This window comes from Phacochoerus africanus, chromosome 15 (genome assembly GCF_016906955.1).
Source record: "Phacochoerus africanus isolate WHEZ1 chromosome 15, ROS_Pafr_v1, whole genome shotgun sequence".
In the NCBI taxonomy this organism is placed as follows: domain Eukaryota; kingdom Metazoa; phylum Chordata; class Mammalia; order Artiodactyla; family Suidae; genus Phacochoerus; species Phacochoerus africanus.
The window spans coordinates 47659662-47674727 of NC_062558.1; the positions used below are offsets into that span (position 1 = coordinate 47659662).

The window sequence follows — 15066 nt, forward strand, 5'->3', positions numbered from 1 at the left end:
ATAGGAATGAAAAACAGAAAGGACAAACAGAAAATAATAAAATGCTAGACCTAAAGCCAAATATCAATATTTTTGGCTTAAACATATCAATTAAGAGGCAAATAGGATCTATTAAAAAAGGCTCAACTCTATGTTGTCTATAGGAAACCCACTTTCAATATAATAGTATAGGTAGGTTAAAAGTAAAAGGATGTAGGGAGTTCCCTTGTGGTGCAGGGGGTTAAGGATCTGGTGTTGTCATTTCAGTGGCTTAGGTCACCTCTGTGTCTCGTGGGTTTGATCCCTAGCCTCCTGGGAACTTCCACATGCTGCAGGCATGAACAACAACAACAAAAAAGTAAAAGTAAAAGGAAGTAAAAAAAAAATCATACGTATATACTTAAAACAAAGCTAGAGTGGTTATATTAATATCAGACAAAACAGACTTCAAAAAATTAAGGATAAAGAGACACAGCATATTGATAAAAGAGTCAATTCACCATAAAGATATAACAATCCTAAGTATATATGCACCTGACAACAAAGATTAAAAATACATAAAACAAATATTAATAGAATTGAAAGGAGATGTACACAAATCCACAAGTTTAGTTGGATACTTCAACACTCCAGTAATCAACAGAACCAGTAAACAGAAAATCAGGGAGGGTGTAAAAGAACTGAAACCAGGAGTTCCCGTCGTGGCACAGTGGTTAATGAATCCGACTGGGAACCATGAGGTTGCGGGTTCGATCCCTGGCCTCTCTCAGTGGGTTAAGGATCTGGTGTTGCTGTGAGCTGTGGTGTAGGTTGCAGACGCGGCTCGGATCCCGCGTTGCTGTGGCTCTGGCGTAGGCTGGTGGCTGCAGCTCCGATTGGACCCCTAGCCTGGGAACCTCCATATGCCGCGGGAGCGGCCCAAGAAATAGCAACAACAACAACAACAAAAAAGACAAAAAAGACAAAAAAAAAAGAACTGAAACCACCATCAATCAACTGGACATTTACTGAACACTCCGTCCAAAATAACCTTTTTTTCCCTCAAGTGCACATGAAGAATTCATAAAGATAGACCATATCCTACATCATTAAGTAAACATTAACAAAATTAAAAGAAATGAAATCATGTTTTCTGACTGTGATAGAATTAAACTAGAAACCAAAAACAGAAAGGTGTTTATAAAATTTCTAAGTACTTATAAGTTAAATTACACACTTCTAAATAGTCCCTGGGTTAAGGAAGACATTTCAAGGAGAATTAGAAAATGTTTTGAAATGAACAAAAATGACAATGCAGTATATCAACCTTTGTGGGATACAGGTCTCAAATCAATAATCCAAGTCTCCACCTTAGGAAATGAGAAAAAAGAACAAAATAAATTTGAAGCAAGCAGAACTATAGACATAATAAAGAGCAGAAATCAATGAAACAGAAAAGGGAAGAATACAGAGAAAATTAAATACACAAGGTATATAGTTCTTTAAAAAGACTTTTTAAAATTGATACACCTCCAGCCAGACTAACAAAGAAATAGAGAAGACAAATTATCAGTATGAAGAATGAAAAGGTGATGTCACTGTAGACCCTGCAGATAATAAAGATGTTAAGGGAATACTATAAACAACTCCACATGCATAAATTTGACAGTTGGATGAAATGGACTTATTCCTCAAAAGTTACAAACTACGAAAACTCACCCAAGATGAAATGGATAAACTGAATAATCCTTTAACTATTAATGGAAATGAATTCATAGTTAAATCTTTCTGAAAAAGAAGTCTCCAGGCCCAGATGGTTTTACTGCTGAAGTCTACGAAACATTTAAAAAAGAAGTAACATCAACTCATACATCTCTTCCAGAAAATAGAAGAGAACACTTTCCAACCCTTCCTTAACATAATAAAGGGCAACTACAAAAAACCCTATGGTTAACCTTAAAGTTAACAGTAAAAGACTGAACACTTTCTAAGATCAGGAATAAGGCAAGAATGTCTGTTCTTACCACTCATACTCATCACCATACTGGAAATCCTAGCCAGAGTAATAAAAAAAGAAATCAAAGGCATTCAGATTAGGAAGGAAGAAATAAAAACTTTCTATTTGCAGATGGCATGTAGATTGCCAAGGAATCTCTAAAAATGCTCTAAGAAAAGTGAATTTATCAAGATTGGGATACAAGGTCAATACACAAAAATCAATTGTGTTTCTATATACTAACAATGAACAATTGGAAACCAAAATTAAAAAAAAAAAACAGCTTTTTTACAATCCCCTCCTTCAAATAAAATATTTAGGTATAACTATGTAAATTCTGCCCCCAGATAGGTCAACAAATTTAAAGCAATTTCAGTTGAAATCCTAGCAGACTTTTTCTTTTGTCTTTTTAGGGTCACACCTGAAGCATATGGATGTTCCCAGGCTGGGGGTCGAATTGGAACTGCAGCCACAGGCCTACGCCACAGCAACAGCAATGTGGAATCTGAGCTGTGTCTCCGACCTATACCACACCTCACAGCAACGAAGGATCCTTAACCATTGAGTGAGACCAGGGGTCGTACCCGCGTCCTCATGGATACTAGTCAGGTTCATTACTGCTCAGTCACAACGGGAACTCAAGAATTTTTTTTTATATAGACAATTTGCTTCTAAAATTCACATGGAAAGGCAAAGAAATTAGAAGAACCAAAAAAAGTTTTTAAAAAAGAAAACTGGAAGACTTACAGTATCCAATTTTAAGGCTTACTATAAAGCTACAGTAATCAAGAATGTGGTATTGGTGAAGAGAAAGACACCTATATCAAACAGAATGAAGAATACAAAAATAGACATATACACAAGTGCAAAGGCAGGTTTACGGAGAAAGGACAGTCTTCAACAAATGGAATTAAAATCATTAGACATTCATATGAAAAAATACGAACCCCAAACTAAACCTCACACCTTACACAAAAGGACCATAGAAATAAGTGAAAAATTTGAACTGTCAAGCTTTAAAACAGAGAAAATCTTTGTGCTTTGAGATTAGACAAAGAGTTCTTAGACCTGGCACCAAAACAACAATCCATAAAAGGAAAAATTGTTAAGTTGCACTTCACCAAAATTTAAAACTTTTGTTCTGCAAAAGACACTTTTAAGAGAATGAAAAGACAAGCTAGACTAGGGGAAAATATTTAAAAATCCACATCTGATGAAGGACTTATACCCCGAATACATAAAGAATTCTCAACATTCAATAGTGATTAAACAACTCAATTTAAAAATGGGTAAAAGAGGTCACCGAAGAGGAACTGTGGAAGGCAAAACACACAAAAAAGATGCTTAACATCATCAACCATTAGGGAAATGCAAATTTAAAACCATAGTGAGGTAACATCACACACTTATCAGGATGGCTGAAATAAAAAATATTGGCAGTTCCAAATACTGGCGAGAAATGACCTCCCACAGTGAATGCAAAATGGTAGAGCCACTCTGGAAGTTTGGTAGTTTTTATAAGTTAAACATAACCTTTACCATATGACTGAGGAAATTCCACTTCTAGGTATATATCTAGATAAATGAAAACTTATTTATGTTCATGTAAAAACCTATACACAAATATTTGTAGCAGTTTTATTCAAAATTGCCCCAAACTGGAAATAACCCAAATCTCCTTCAATGGGTGAATGTTAGACAAACTGTAGCACATCCATACAATGGAATACCACTTAGCCATACAAAACCACATGTGTGAATTTCAGAGACATTACATAGAAAGAAGCCAGTCTCCAGAGGTTACATCTCTTATGATTCTAAGTATGTAACACTCTGAAAAAGGCAAATCTATAGGGATGGAGAACAGATGGATGTTTACCAGAGGCTGGGGTGGGGCGAAGGTGTGACTACAAAAGTGCAGCACAGGGAAATCTGGAAGGTGATGGGATGGCTCTGTGTCTGGATCGTGGAGGTAGTTACACAAATGCGTTAAAATACATATAATGTTATATAGGAGAAAGTTAATTTTATGGTATGTTAATTAAAAATTTTTTAAAAATTGGAACACAATATATCCAAATAAATCTCTTTAAAAATGCTTTCAAAGAAATTTTCCATCTGGGTTTTCTCCAAATGGGTTTTTTCTGCTTCGTGGGGCTCTGTCACACCAGCCCTGGTATTTGTGGGTCTGTTTATTCATCTATAAAATGAGATCAGCCTAGAGCAGTGATTTTCCTTCTCCACCAACCTGAAAATGGTACCCCTGGGCAGGTCCTTTGTGGAAGCAGGACTGGGGCAGGTTTGAAGAGAAGGAGAATTTGGCCTCCACAGCAGTTGTGCTTTTGTCTGCTCTATATATTATTTCTCTGAAAAATCTCTGGACTAGAATAGCTGGTCCTGACCCAGAGCCTCAGGCTTCAGGAGTGTGTGTTGCGGGGGTGGCAGGGGGGAGGAGGGGGGGGGAGGGTTATGAGTGGGTGTTGAACAATCCTGGATTTCAGGGCCTACTGGTAGGGCCCACTCATTCACCCCTTTGGCACATGCCCCATTGGACCCCGGAGGTTAGTCAGACCAGGGTGTTGGCTCTCATGATCAGCAGTCTAAACGAGGCCCTTTGGAGGAAGCTGAATAGTGCTCCTTGTTCTAGGATTCCCAGGTGGCAGGTGGATTAAACACAATGGGAACTCTGAAAAGGCTTCGAGGTCTAGGCCTCCTCCGAGGCTGGGTCTGAAAGGGCTTAAACCATTTCTTTCCCACACAGCATAGTTTTTTGGAAGAGCACTTTGTAAGCAATAAAGAGCTGTGCATGGATGGGGGAAATGCCATCAAGGATGACTTGCTGACCCAGACCAGCAGGGCCAAAGCATTGTTCATGATGAGAGTAGCCGGTTACGTTGAGTGCCTACCATGTGCCAGGCACCCTGCTGAGGAATCGTTGTCTTCACAACCCTGTGGGAAAAGCACTGTCATTGCTTGAATGAGGAAACCAAGGCTCCAAGAGGCCCCAGATCACATGAGCAGGAGGTGACAAGGCTAGGTTCTGGTCTGCAGTTCCAGCCTTCTGAACCTGAGGCTCCATGTCAGGCCCACTCTCCACAAATGCCCCAAGATGGAGACTAATGCCACCTTTCATCAAAAGCTGGTGGGGGACTTTGCTATGTACATAAAAAAGAATTGTTTTTAAAACATTTTTTACAATGGAATGCTTTCTTTGAAAACCATCTTATGCATAAGTCCAATCTAGTAAATCAGAGTTGGGCCCCTGTGGTTGAAGGTGGAAGCAGGGTTGGCCCAGGGCCCCTGGAGTACCACCTGAAGGCTACTTATCCAGTAGGCTGGCACTTACTGTGAGAAGCACAGGAGGTGCCATGATGCTTAAGGCTGGCATGAGTTCGAAAGAATGAGGTGGGATTGTGGCAGACTCATTCCTGGGCTAGTTGGTTGGGGGAGAGCTGCAGGATTCCAGGCTTGCCCTGTGTACTGGTTGCTGGTCCATCTCCCTGGGCACCACCTGGCTCACCCTCTCCTCTGGTCAGCAGCCATGAGCTGTCACTCACAGGGTGGGAAACTTATCTACACCATCTTACAGTTATTAAGTTGAATCTTTAAAGATATGAATTATAAGGTTAAAAGCTGCAGCATCCTTCCTTTTTTCTCACCCTTATAAAAGGCATCATCTGGTTTTTCTATATCAATGAAAGCAGAATGTCCAAGTACAGATCTCGATGTGGGATCAATGGCAGATCTGTACCTCTGACCCCGGGGCAGGGGCTGGCAGGACGGCTCACAGTGGGATCATGAGGCGGACCTCCTTCTCGTAGATGTCAGGGATCACTCCCATAGGGGAGCTGACCATGTGCACAGTGTTCTTGCCAAACAGCTGGAACTCATAGTGGATGAGCTGCTCCCAAAAGCCATTGTTGGGCCGGATGATGGGCCGGCATGACTTGGTCCACGTGTGGGCATCCAGCAGGGACATGGCGTGGTACTTCATGAGGTAGGCAAGGCAGAGAGCAGCCGAGCGGCTCACGCCGGCAGCACAGTGCAATAGGGTGCGGCCCTGCTTCAGCTCCACACTGTGGATGTGGTCTGCGATGGGGTCAAAGAAGTCACAGAGACGCGACGTGGGTGTGTCAGCCACAGGCACCTGCATATAGTGGATGTCCTCGTATACGGTGTTTGCCACCTCCACTGAGACGTTGATAACTGTGGTGATGCGGTTGCTGGAGAGCATGAGCTTGTTGTTGGCGGCCACCCCGTTACTGATATACAGGCTGCTGGTGATCTGTGAGAGGCCACTGACTGAGGGCTGCCGGAACTGAACCGGGAAGGCACACGGGGATGCTGTCATCAGGCCGGTGGGTCAGCGGCCAGGGACACAGAGGCTGCATCTCCCTGCTAGGCCGTGTCCATGGAAAACTGCAAGAAGAGAGGAGACAAATGAGAAGTTCTGTTCCCCCAGCTTAATATGTGGCTGCCCGCTGTCAGGATGAGATGGAGCCCCTTAGCTTGGCCTTCAAGGCCCTTGCGGCCCAGCTTCTGCCACCTCTCCAGCCTCCTTGTAACCTTTCCCAAGTCCTGAGCCACTTGCAGTTCCATATGGACACTGGTCCTCTCTGGCCCAGGGCCTTTGCTGCTTTCAGCCCAGAACACCCTTTCCTTATAAGCCTGTCAGATTCTGCTCCATTCAGCAGAGAACTGTTGAGCATTGGGATCTTTTGTTTTGTTGTGTTTCATTTTTTGGGGCCAAGCCTGTGGCATGCAGAAGTTCCTGGCTAGGGATCAAACCCGCGCCACAGCAATGACAATGCTGGATCCTTAACCCACTGAACCACCAGGGAACTCCTTGAGCATTGGGATCTTAGCCAAGGGTCACTTTTTGGGAAAACCTCCTTGGACCATATCCCTCCGCAACACTTGATCAAATCCCAGCCCCAGGCCCTATGTACCCTCTTTCCTAACATTTCCTGAAGGTGTGGTTTTGCCATGATCTATGGGTGAGTTCTCTTGGGATACACTGTGTCTTTCTTCACTCCTACTATATCACCAATGCCAGGCTGCATGTCCCCATAAGTAGGTGCTTAAAAATATTTGCTGAATGAAGAAATGACTCCAACCACCACGACTCTGCCTCCTGAGGGCTTTTCTAGAATTTGGGGGAGGAGCTGACTGGGGGGATAAGGGTGATTTTTAGGCTCTTGCAGAGTAGGGCCAAAGGCTGCACAGACAACTCCTACCTGCCCATACCCCAGAGTCCAATGCAATAGGCTCACCCCAGGTAGGGAAGATGGGGGTAGTTTGTTCTAAAAGTCATGTGAGGGTAATTGAAAAGCCCCACTCCAATTCCACCCAGTTGGAAGTCTAAATGCTAAGGGATGTTCTGGAATCCTCATCATCTGAAAACCCAGGGACCAGAGGACTGAGGGCCCCCAAAACTAGTGCCCAGTGGACAACAGGAATAGGGGAGACTGCTGTTCATCTCTCGGGGACAAAAAGTGTGCAGAGGAGACACTGCTCTGGAAGGTGAGGGTAGTGATGGGAGCAAAGTCATCTTCATGCTAGTCAAGAAATATTTACCAGGCACATAACAGATGTTGGGGATACTGATATGTACAAGGCAGCCATGGCCCCCTCTCTCACACAGATCAAAGACTAGTGGGAGATGGGAGTTCTGGCTTTATTGCAGTGGGTTAAAGATCTGGCTTGTTTCTGCGGTGGCGGTTCAATCCCCTGCCCAGGTGGAATGGGTTAAGGATCCAGCACTGCTGCAGCTCTATTCAATCCCTGACCTGGAGACTTCTACATGCCGTGGGTGTGGCAAAACAACAACAAACAAACAAAACTACTGTGAGAGATAGACATTAAAAAGGCAAGGACAGGCACAACAGAGTTAGAAAACAGATAACAGTGCCTACCTTATAAAGACCTTCTGAGGCTTAAGTGAGGTAACCGAGATAAAGTGTTTTAACACAGGGCGTGGAACACAGTGAGCACTCCATAAATAACTATTGTTGCCGCTGTTAGGGAAGTTAAAATGCAGGGCATTCTGGTAAGGAAGAGTAAAGGGATTATTTCAGGCTGGGGCTACAGAGTCACAAAGATCGCCTGAAGAAACATAAAGATCCGAAGAACCTTTAGCGTGAGGGGGGAGGGGCGGGGAGAAACCGCGACCTGGCAGCAGCTGTTTCATCGTTTTACAGCCTACGAAGCCTTTGGGTCCATCTCCAAACAAACAAACAAACAGACAAACAAGCAAAAAAACAATGGACCGGTGCCTGGAGTTAATATCTCCATTTTACGCATTGGGTTTAAAACCGTGGAACAAAGTCCACCGGTTGAAGGGAGAAAGGCGCCACTTCCAGGGGTGAGTCAGGTAGCTTTCCTGGGGAGTTGGCTTTGGAATGGGCTTCTTCGCCCGCTCGGTGTCAAGATATCGATGTATTACCTCTCTCTCGCGAGCGGAGGTCAGGTCCCTTCAGAAAGCAACCTTGGGCGAGAGCCTCTGGGTGAGAGAAGACTGATCGCGAATCAGGAGCCACAATCCCCGCCCGGCTGCGCCCCGGTTGCCATAGCAACGATCCTTGTCAGGGGGAGGAATGGGCCGTACTGGGTCTTTGGAAAAATCCCGGCCTCGTCTCCCCTTCCGGACTCACGCGGTTACCCACCTAGCGATCACGCGACGACCATAGCAGTCCTAGCCGAGAACTAGGGTCTGCTCAGCTCACTGTAGCTTACTCTAGCGCTCCCAGCCCGTCTCCAAGGCAACGCGCCGGGCCGCATCACGGCAGCCGCCGAGGGACAATCGTGCAGCGTCCGCAGTCTTCCGAGTTCCGCGCGCATAGCCCACCCTCTGCCCTCCCCTCGGTCCCGCCCGTCTCCCGAGCAACATGCTTTGCTCAGCGCACTGCGTCTGCGCGGGAGTTCACTCCGCGTCTGCGCTCTCTCACACAGCATGGATTCTGACCGGCCTGCTCTTCCCGGCTCGCCCTATAAGGTGGAAGACGAGAATCTAGCAGTTAGTCAGCAGCCCAGGCCCTCGGTCACATGGAACCTAGGCTCTCCCAGTGCCTATGCGGCCGCTGCCCAGGTGACCACCAGTTCTGGCACCAGCCCGGTCTCGGCCTTCTTCTGGCGCAGTAGGCTGGGCAGCCACCCGGAGATTCACCTGGGGTCCCAGCCAAAGATCTGCTTCCTGCGGCCGCGGACTGCGCGGCCGCCTGTGCTTTTCAGGTGCGGCTCGGGTGCCCAGAGAATTCGTCAGAGCCCGGGGCCCCCGCTCCCTCAGCCTGCCGCTGGGACCTTAGCGCCGGTTCTCTAGAGCCTCAGAGAGTTCTTCAGAGCTCAGCCCTTTCTTAGACCCCAGGAGAGGCTGAATTTCCCAGCCGAGATCTTCGTCCGCCCAGGAGCCCGAACACCCTCAGCCCAGGAGAGGGTGGAATTCCCACCTCCAACCCAGAGAACTGCGAAATCGCCCCGGGCCGGCACTTTGTCTTCCAGGCTTGACGTGTAACCCGAGGGTCCCTAGCCCCCTCTGTCCAAGTTTGACCTTCCTTAGAGCCCGGCAAGGCCCAGGTCCCCTCAGACCTGAAAATTGCCTCCTCGGCCCCTACTTTCCCCAGAGGCCCTGGTAAGGCCCCATTCTCTCAGCCCCAATCCCCACAGACCCCAATTTCCCCTCCCCCTTCCACTTCACAGCCTCCTTATAGCATCCTCCAGGCTCTCAGAGGCCTTACTTTGGAAAACAATTCGGTAAATTCAGTGCACCACTATTTGGTTGAAGTGTTTTGTGTATCTTTAAGTATTTTAGGTCTTTTTTTTTTTTTCTAACAATTTGGGGGACTTTTGTATGTGAGCATCTTTATCTCTAAACTTTTTCATCACCTTTGTCTGTCTTTGCTGTCAGCAGACTACATCTCTGTCCTTGCTATCAGTAGAAAATGTAAATGGGAGATGAGGGGTGGTTGTTCCAGTTTGTAAATGTAAAAACATTCATAAAGCCACGATTCCAAACTGGCTGAAAATGAATTAAGAAGGTAGTTTCTGTTGTGGCCAGTGGGTTAAGAACCGGACTAGTATCCATGAGGATTCGGGATTGATCCCTGGCTTCACTCAGTGGGTTAAGGATCCCGAGTTACCACAAGCTGTGACATAGGTCACAGATGGGCTCTGATCTGGTCTGTGGCTGTGGCGTAGGCTGGCAGCTATGGCTACAATTTGACCCCCAGCCTGGGAACTTCTGTATGTCATAGGTGCAGCCCTAAAAAGACCCCCCCCCCCAAAAAAAAGAATTAAGAAAAAAATGTTTAATCCTTCAAAATGCTTGATCCTTTAAAATTGTCCTTTTTTTCTATCCTATCAAAATAGTATACACTCATAGAAAAATCAGACAAGCAAAATGAAAGGCTAGAGACAATGACTATTAGCATTTTGGTATATATTGTTCCAGATCCATTCTTATATATGTACTACAACATGCTTACACATTTTGGGGGGGGGGGTGTGGGGGAATGTCATGAAAGTTTTACTATTCTGTAATCTTTTGTTGCCCACCCAATACACTGTGGGTGTCTGTTTTATTCATAACTGCATAGTATTTTATTGTATAACCTAACCACAGTTTATTCTTTTGCTTCACTATTGTACATTTAGATAATTTCTAACTTTTAGAAAGAAAATATTAGTAATTATTTTTAAGTGGGCAAAAATATTTAAAGGTATGTAGTTGCAAAACCACTTCATGGTGTCACCAAATTATCAAACAGTGAAAACTCAGTACCTAGTATTGTCCATTTTTGACCATTTCCTCATTTTGACCAAATTGTTATCTCTAGTTTTGCCTGGAGCGCTTGGCTCCATTCCGACATACTCCTTTCATCCCATTTCAACCTCACACCCTCCAGAGTCTCCTCAAATCTTTGTTTACCCCAAACTTCCCTTACTTTTTTGACTTTTCCCAAAACTTTTCCCTTAGATTTCCGCTGTTAACTAAACTGACCTCTGTCCAAACTCTTTCTTTTTTTTTTCCCTTTCACCTCTCCCGTCCGGATCCCCCTTAGACTTAGGTTTGAGCAGTACCCTCCCCCGACTAAACCCCTGTCAAGTTCATCCCTCTGACCTTGCTTCTTTCCTCTAAGACCTTTGCCTCACATTTCTTCCTGCATTTTCTTAAGATGACTGCTCCTGTGGACAGTTCTGTGTCCCTGGTGACACTTCTCTTGTGGATTACCCTGGCCTATCTACATCCTTCTTGGTATGGTTTTTCCTCTTAGCATCCAAGAAACATCCCTTTAGTGCACATTTTCCACAGGAAGAAACCTAGGCCTACTCCTTGCTCACCCATGACAGGGCTGAGTCTCTCTCAAAAAACCTGGGGAAACCTCACTTTCTACTTCAGGATCCCCCAAAATAAGGCCCTGTTCTGGCTCTGGCCCCAGCCATCAAGCATGTACCACCTTCTCCTACCCTCTCCAGCTTAATGAATTCCAGTGAAGCAGCGGTGAAAAAATTTTTACCCAAGAGCCACTTATCTCGGGTGATTATTCGTGACAACCTCAGTGCACAACGAATCTATGAGATGGAGGTAAAGTCATCACAAGCTTTTGCATTAGAGAGTGTTAGTGGCTTGACCCATGTTCATTTCACTCTCCCCAAAATCCTGGGGGAAGAGCACAGATCTTAGAGGTGATAGGGAGCCATCAAGTTGCTCTAATACAAGCACATTTTACAGGGGAGGCAATTGGGACTCAAGGTTACTGATTTGCCCAAGGTGTCATGGCTGTCCCTGGGCTGAGGGAGCCAAGGAGAAGCACTCTGTGTCCCTTGGCTCTTATGGCATTCCCCCTGCCCCAAAGCACATTGCCTTTCTATTGAGGGAATCCCCAAATGGATTCCTATTATCTCACATAAAAAGAAGTCTTGGATCCTAGAACTTGAAGTGGCATCAACACAACCTAGCCATTTTTTTCTTCAGGGACTGTTTCCCACTTTCCACATGAGAACTGAAGCTCTTCTACTTTTTGATTAATGGATGAGAAGGGTTAGACTTGCTTACCCAAAAGCCCTCCAGAGAAGAGGGAAACCATAGCACCAACCCTGATTGATTAATTCATTAAGTGTATCTTTAGAGCCTGCTTGGGACAGGCACTATTTGGGGCACCAGGAAGAGGCTAGTGAACACAGTGGACTCTGAGAATGTACTCATTTCTTCCAGCATAGCAGGCAGCCCAAAGTTGAGCTGTCGCCCCCTTCTTGACTCATTTGAGCCTCCCTCCATGTTCCAGGATGAAATTTTTTCACAATTTTTTTTTTAATCTTTTTGCCTTTTCTAGGGCCACTCCTGCAGCATGTGGAGGTTCCCAGGCTAGGGGTCTAATCGGAGCTGTAGCTGTCAGCCTACACCAGAGCCACAGCAACGCAGGATCCAAGCCGCGTCTGCGACTTACACCACAGCTCATGGCAATGCTGGATCCTTAACCCACTGAGCAAGGCCAGGAATCGAGCCCACAACCTCATGGTTCCTAGTCAGATTTGTTAACCACTGCACCACAGTGGGAACTCTTTTTTTTTTTTTTTTACAATTTTTTTTTTTTTTTTGTCTTTTTAGGGCCACATCCACAGCATATGGAGGTTCCCAGGCTAGGGGTCGAATCAGACCCGTAGCTGCTGGCCAGCAATCCAGGATTCGAGCTGTGTCTGTGACCTACACCGCAACTCATGGCAATGCCAGATCCTTAACCCACTGAGCAAGGCCAGGGATCGAACCTGCATCCTCATGAATGCTAGTCAGATTTGTTTCTACTGAGCCACAACAGGAAATCCCCCAGGACCAAATCTTGATGGGCCTATGGGATTCTGACTTTGAAAACAGTGGGAAAGTCATACAAGATGGTGCCAGATCCACTTAAGTGTCACTTAATGACGACTAGAGCCCTGGGTGTTTTTTCCTCTGCTAAACTTCCAGTGGGGTGGTGTAGTAGAAATAGGGTGGCCTTGAACATGGGCAGGCCAGCTTTGTGTGAACTTGGGGAATTGCTTTTCCTCTAGGATTCTTTTTCTTACTTTTAAAATAGGATCTATTAGGATCCTCTCACTTGTAGGTGACACAAACTGAACTTGAACCAGTTCAAGCAAAATTTGAACTAAAAAGTTGGGTCATGGCCCCATCCATGCTCCAATCACTGTGGTCAGGTAGTGTGGGATACTCTGACTGGCCCAGGATGGGTTGAGGGCCAACAAGTGGGTTTGGGGATATTGTATCTCTGGTAAATGGGGTGAGGATCTGTGAGGTACAACTGGAAACTCCCGAGCTGGCTTTATGTGTGCCATCCTCCAGCCATCCAGAGATCTCTTTTGAAGTCTGTATTGGGTCCTTACATGTTTTAAGTACAAAAGGTCCATTATGTATTATGTTCAGGAAACTGAGGCTGAGAGAGACATAGCAACTTCACTAAGGTCATACAACGTCTTATTGTGGAGTCGCAAACCCAGGTCTGACTGATGGTGCAGGACCTTCTCCCTTAAGGACAGAGACTGTCTTTTCTGTGTTTGTAGACCCAGTGACTTGCTGAGGGCCCAGCTTGTAGGAACTTGGTGGATTTGAGAGGCCTGAGTGGCAGCATGATTGTGTTTCTCCCTCCAAAGTGCTCCATTAGTGGAAGAGGCAGCTTTGGCTAGGTTCTGATTTCTCAGGGCCTCCAGGAAGGCAGCTAAGATCTAGTGTCCTGGGAATCCTCTGAACAATGCTCTGAGAACCGTGGATGATGGCTAGTGTCTCTTCATCTATGGCCACAGTTCTCAACCTGAATGGCTTTCCCCCTCAGGAGTTTTGGCAATGTCTGGAATCATTTTTAGTAGCATGAGTGACAGTGGGGTGGTGCTACTGGCATTTAGAAGCTGGAGGTCAGCCCCCAACCACAAAGAATTCCCTGACCCCAAAATATTAGTATTGCCAAGGTCAAAAGACCTTGATCCATGGTAAAAGTGAAATCACTTTCTGCCCTGGTTAGAAATATCTGGGCATGTGTTCCATCTTCCTGACTACATTGTCCTTACTAAAGACCTGAGGCTGATTGTCCTTAGTATCTTCTCCCCAGCTAACTCATTGGAATAAGTAAATGAATAAGACAAAGGACGTGCCTTCCCAAAGCTTATAGTCTTGTTGGGGACAGGACAGAAAAGAGAGAAGAAATAAGCAAAGTTCAGTGTGATGTAGGGAGTGTTCCCAACTATATGTGGGATCCACAAAGTGAGTGACAGGGACCGGCTGATAGGAGTTAAGGAAGGGGGTGAGCAAGATGCACCCTTTCTCCTCCTCCCACACCCCCTCCTCTTTCTGACCAGTCTTCAGATAGAGACGTTAAGGTGAAAATCAGGCTCTGAGGCTGCAGACTGTCAGAAGGTACCATAGACACTATCTAGCTTGATGCCTACGCTTTACAAATAGGGAAACCAAGGCCCCCTGTGAGCCGAGATACTTACGAAATATTGGGTCCAGCTGGTCCCTTCTCCAACCTTATATCAGCAGCACAGATGCCTCTCTTACTGTGAAGTAGCCTCTTCATCCTAACATCACCTCTGTTTTTTGTAAGATAAGAGCTTCTGACAAGACCAAGAAAAAGATGGGCCACTTGTATGACCACTTGAAAAAAAAATTCATGACTGACCAGCTCAGAAAGCTGGGGCGCTGGAGACGGGAATCCATGAATATTCGGCAGTACCTGGATAGCATCCGGATGTACAAGGTCGAGTTAAAAACCCAGCTGAAGAAGAGCAGACGGCCACCCTAGTCAAGAAAGAGTGACCCACCTCAAGGCCATGACAGCACAGGGCTGACAGGAGAAGAGCTGGGAAGCAGCCAGTCTACACCATCATAGAAAAGCAATAAACCAAGACCAGTGGACAGTGGAGCACAAAACCCCTCAACAATTCTAATATTTCTTGCTCCATCCCATCCCCTCTTTTCTGGTGAGAGTCCTGTAGCTGCCCAACTAGAAAAGGGTGAATTAAGCCAGCTTCCAATGTTAAAGCATAGAATGCCCTTTGGTCCCCACGTGTCTGAGACCTTTGATGGGAAGGGCTCAGTAATGCCTTTGCCTGGCATTCCAGTGGTGAGG

General features: G+C 45.5%; 2 protein-coding genes across 4 annotated transcripts; one reads left to right on the forward strand and one right to left on the reverse strand.

Moving 5' to 3' along the window:
- Nucleotides 1-3578: 3578 nt before the first annotated feature.
- Nucleotides 3579-8778, reverse strand: DUSP18 (dual specificity phosphatase 18). Of its 2 annotated transcripts, none has more exons than XM_047761950.1 (2): nt 8620-8778; nt 3579-6373 (listed from the first exon to the last, which is right to left on the reverse strand). In XM_047761950.1, the coding sequence occupies exon 2, from the start codon at nt 6303-6305 to the stop codon at nt 5739-5741; it is 567 nt and encodes a 188-aa protein (XP_047617906.1). In that variant the 5' UTR covers nt 6306-6373; nt 8620-8778; the 3' UTR covers nt 3579-5738. The 2 variants fall into 2 exon arrangements, with proteins under 2 accessions (XP_047617906.1, XP_047617907.1); XM_047761951.1 differs by lacking the exon at nt 8620-8778 and adding an exon at nt 8400-8610.
- On the forward strand, nt 8779-14881 carry C15H5orf52 (chromosome 15 C5orf52 homolog). 2 transcript variants are annotated; one of them, XM_047761952.1, is made up of 3 exons: nt 8779-9184; nt 11426-11534; nt 14542-14881. In XM_047761952.1, exons 1-3 carry the CDS (start codon nt 8907-8909, stop codon nt 14737-14739), a joined length of 585 nt encoding a protein of 194 aa, XP_047617908.1. In that variant the 5' UTR covers nt 8779-8906; the 3' UTR covers nt 14740-14881. The 2 variants fall into 2 exon arrangements, 1 of the variants encoding a protein (XP_047617908.1); XR_007132381.1 differs by lacking the exon at nt 11426-11534 and having other exon boundaries at nt 8917-9184.
- Nucleotides 14882-15066: the final 185 nt, after the last annotated feature.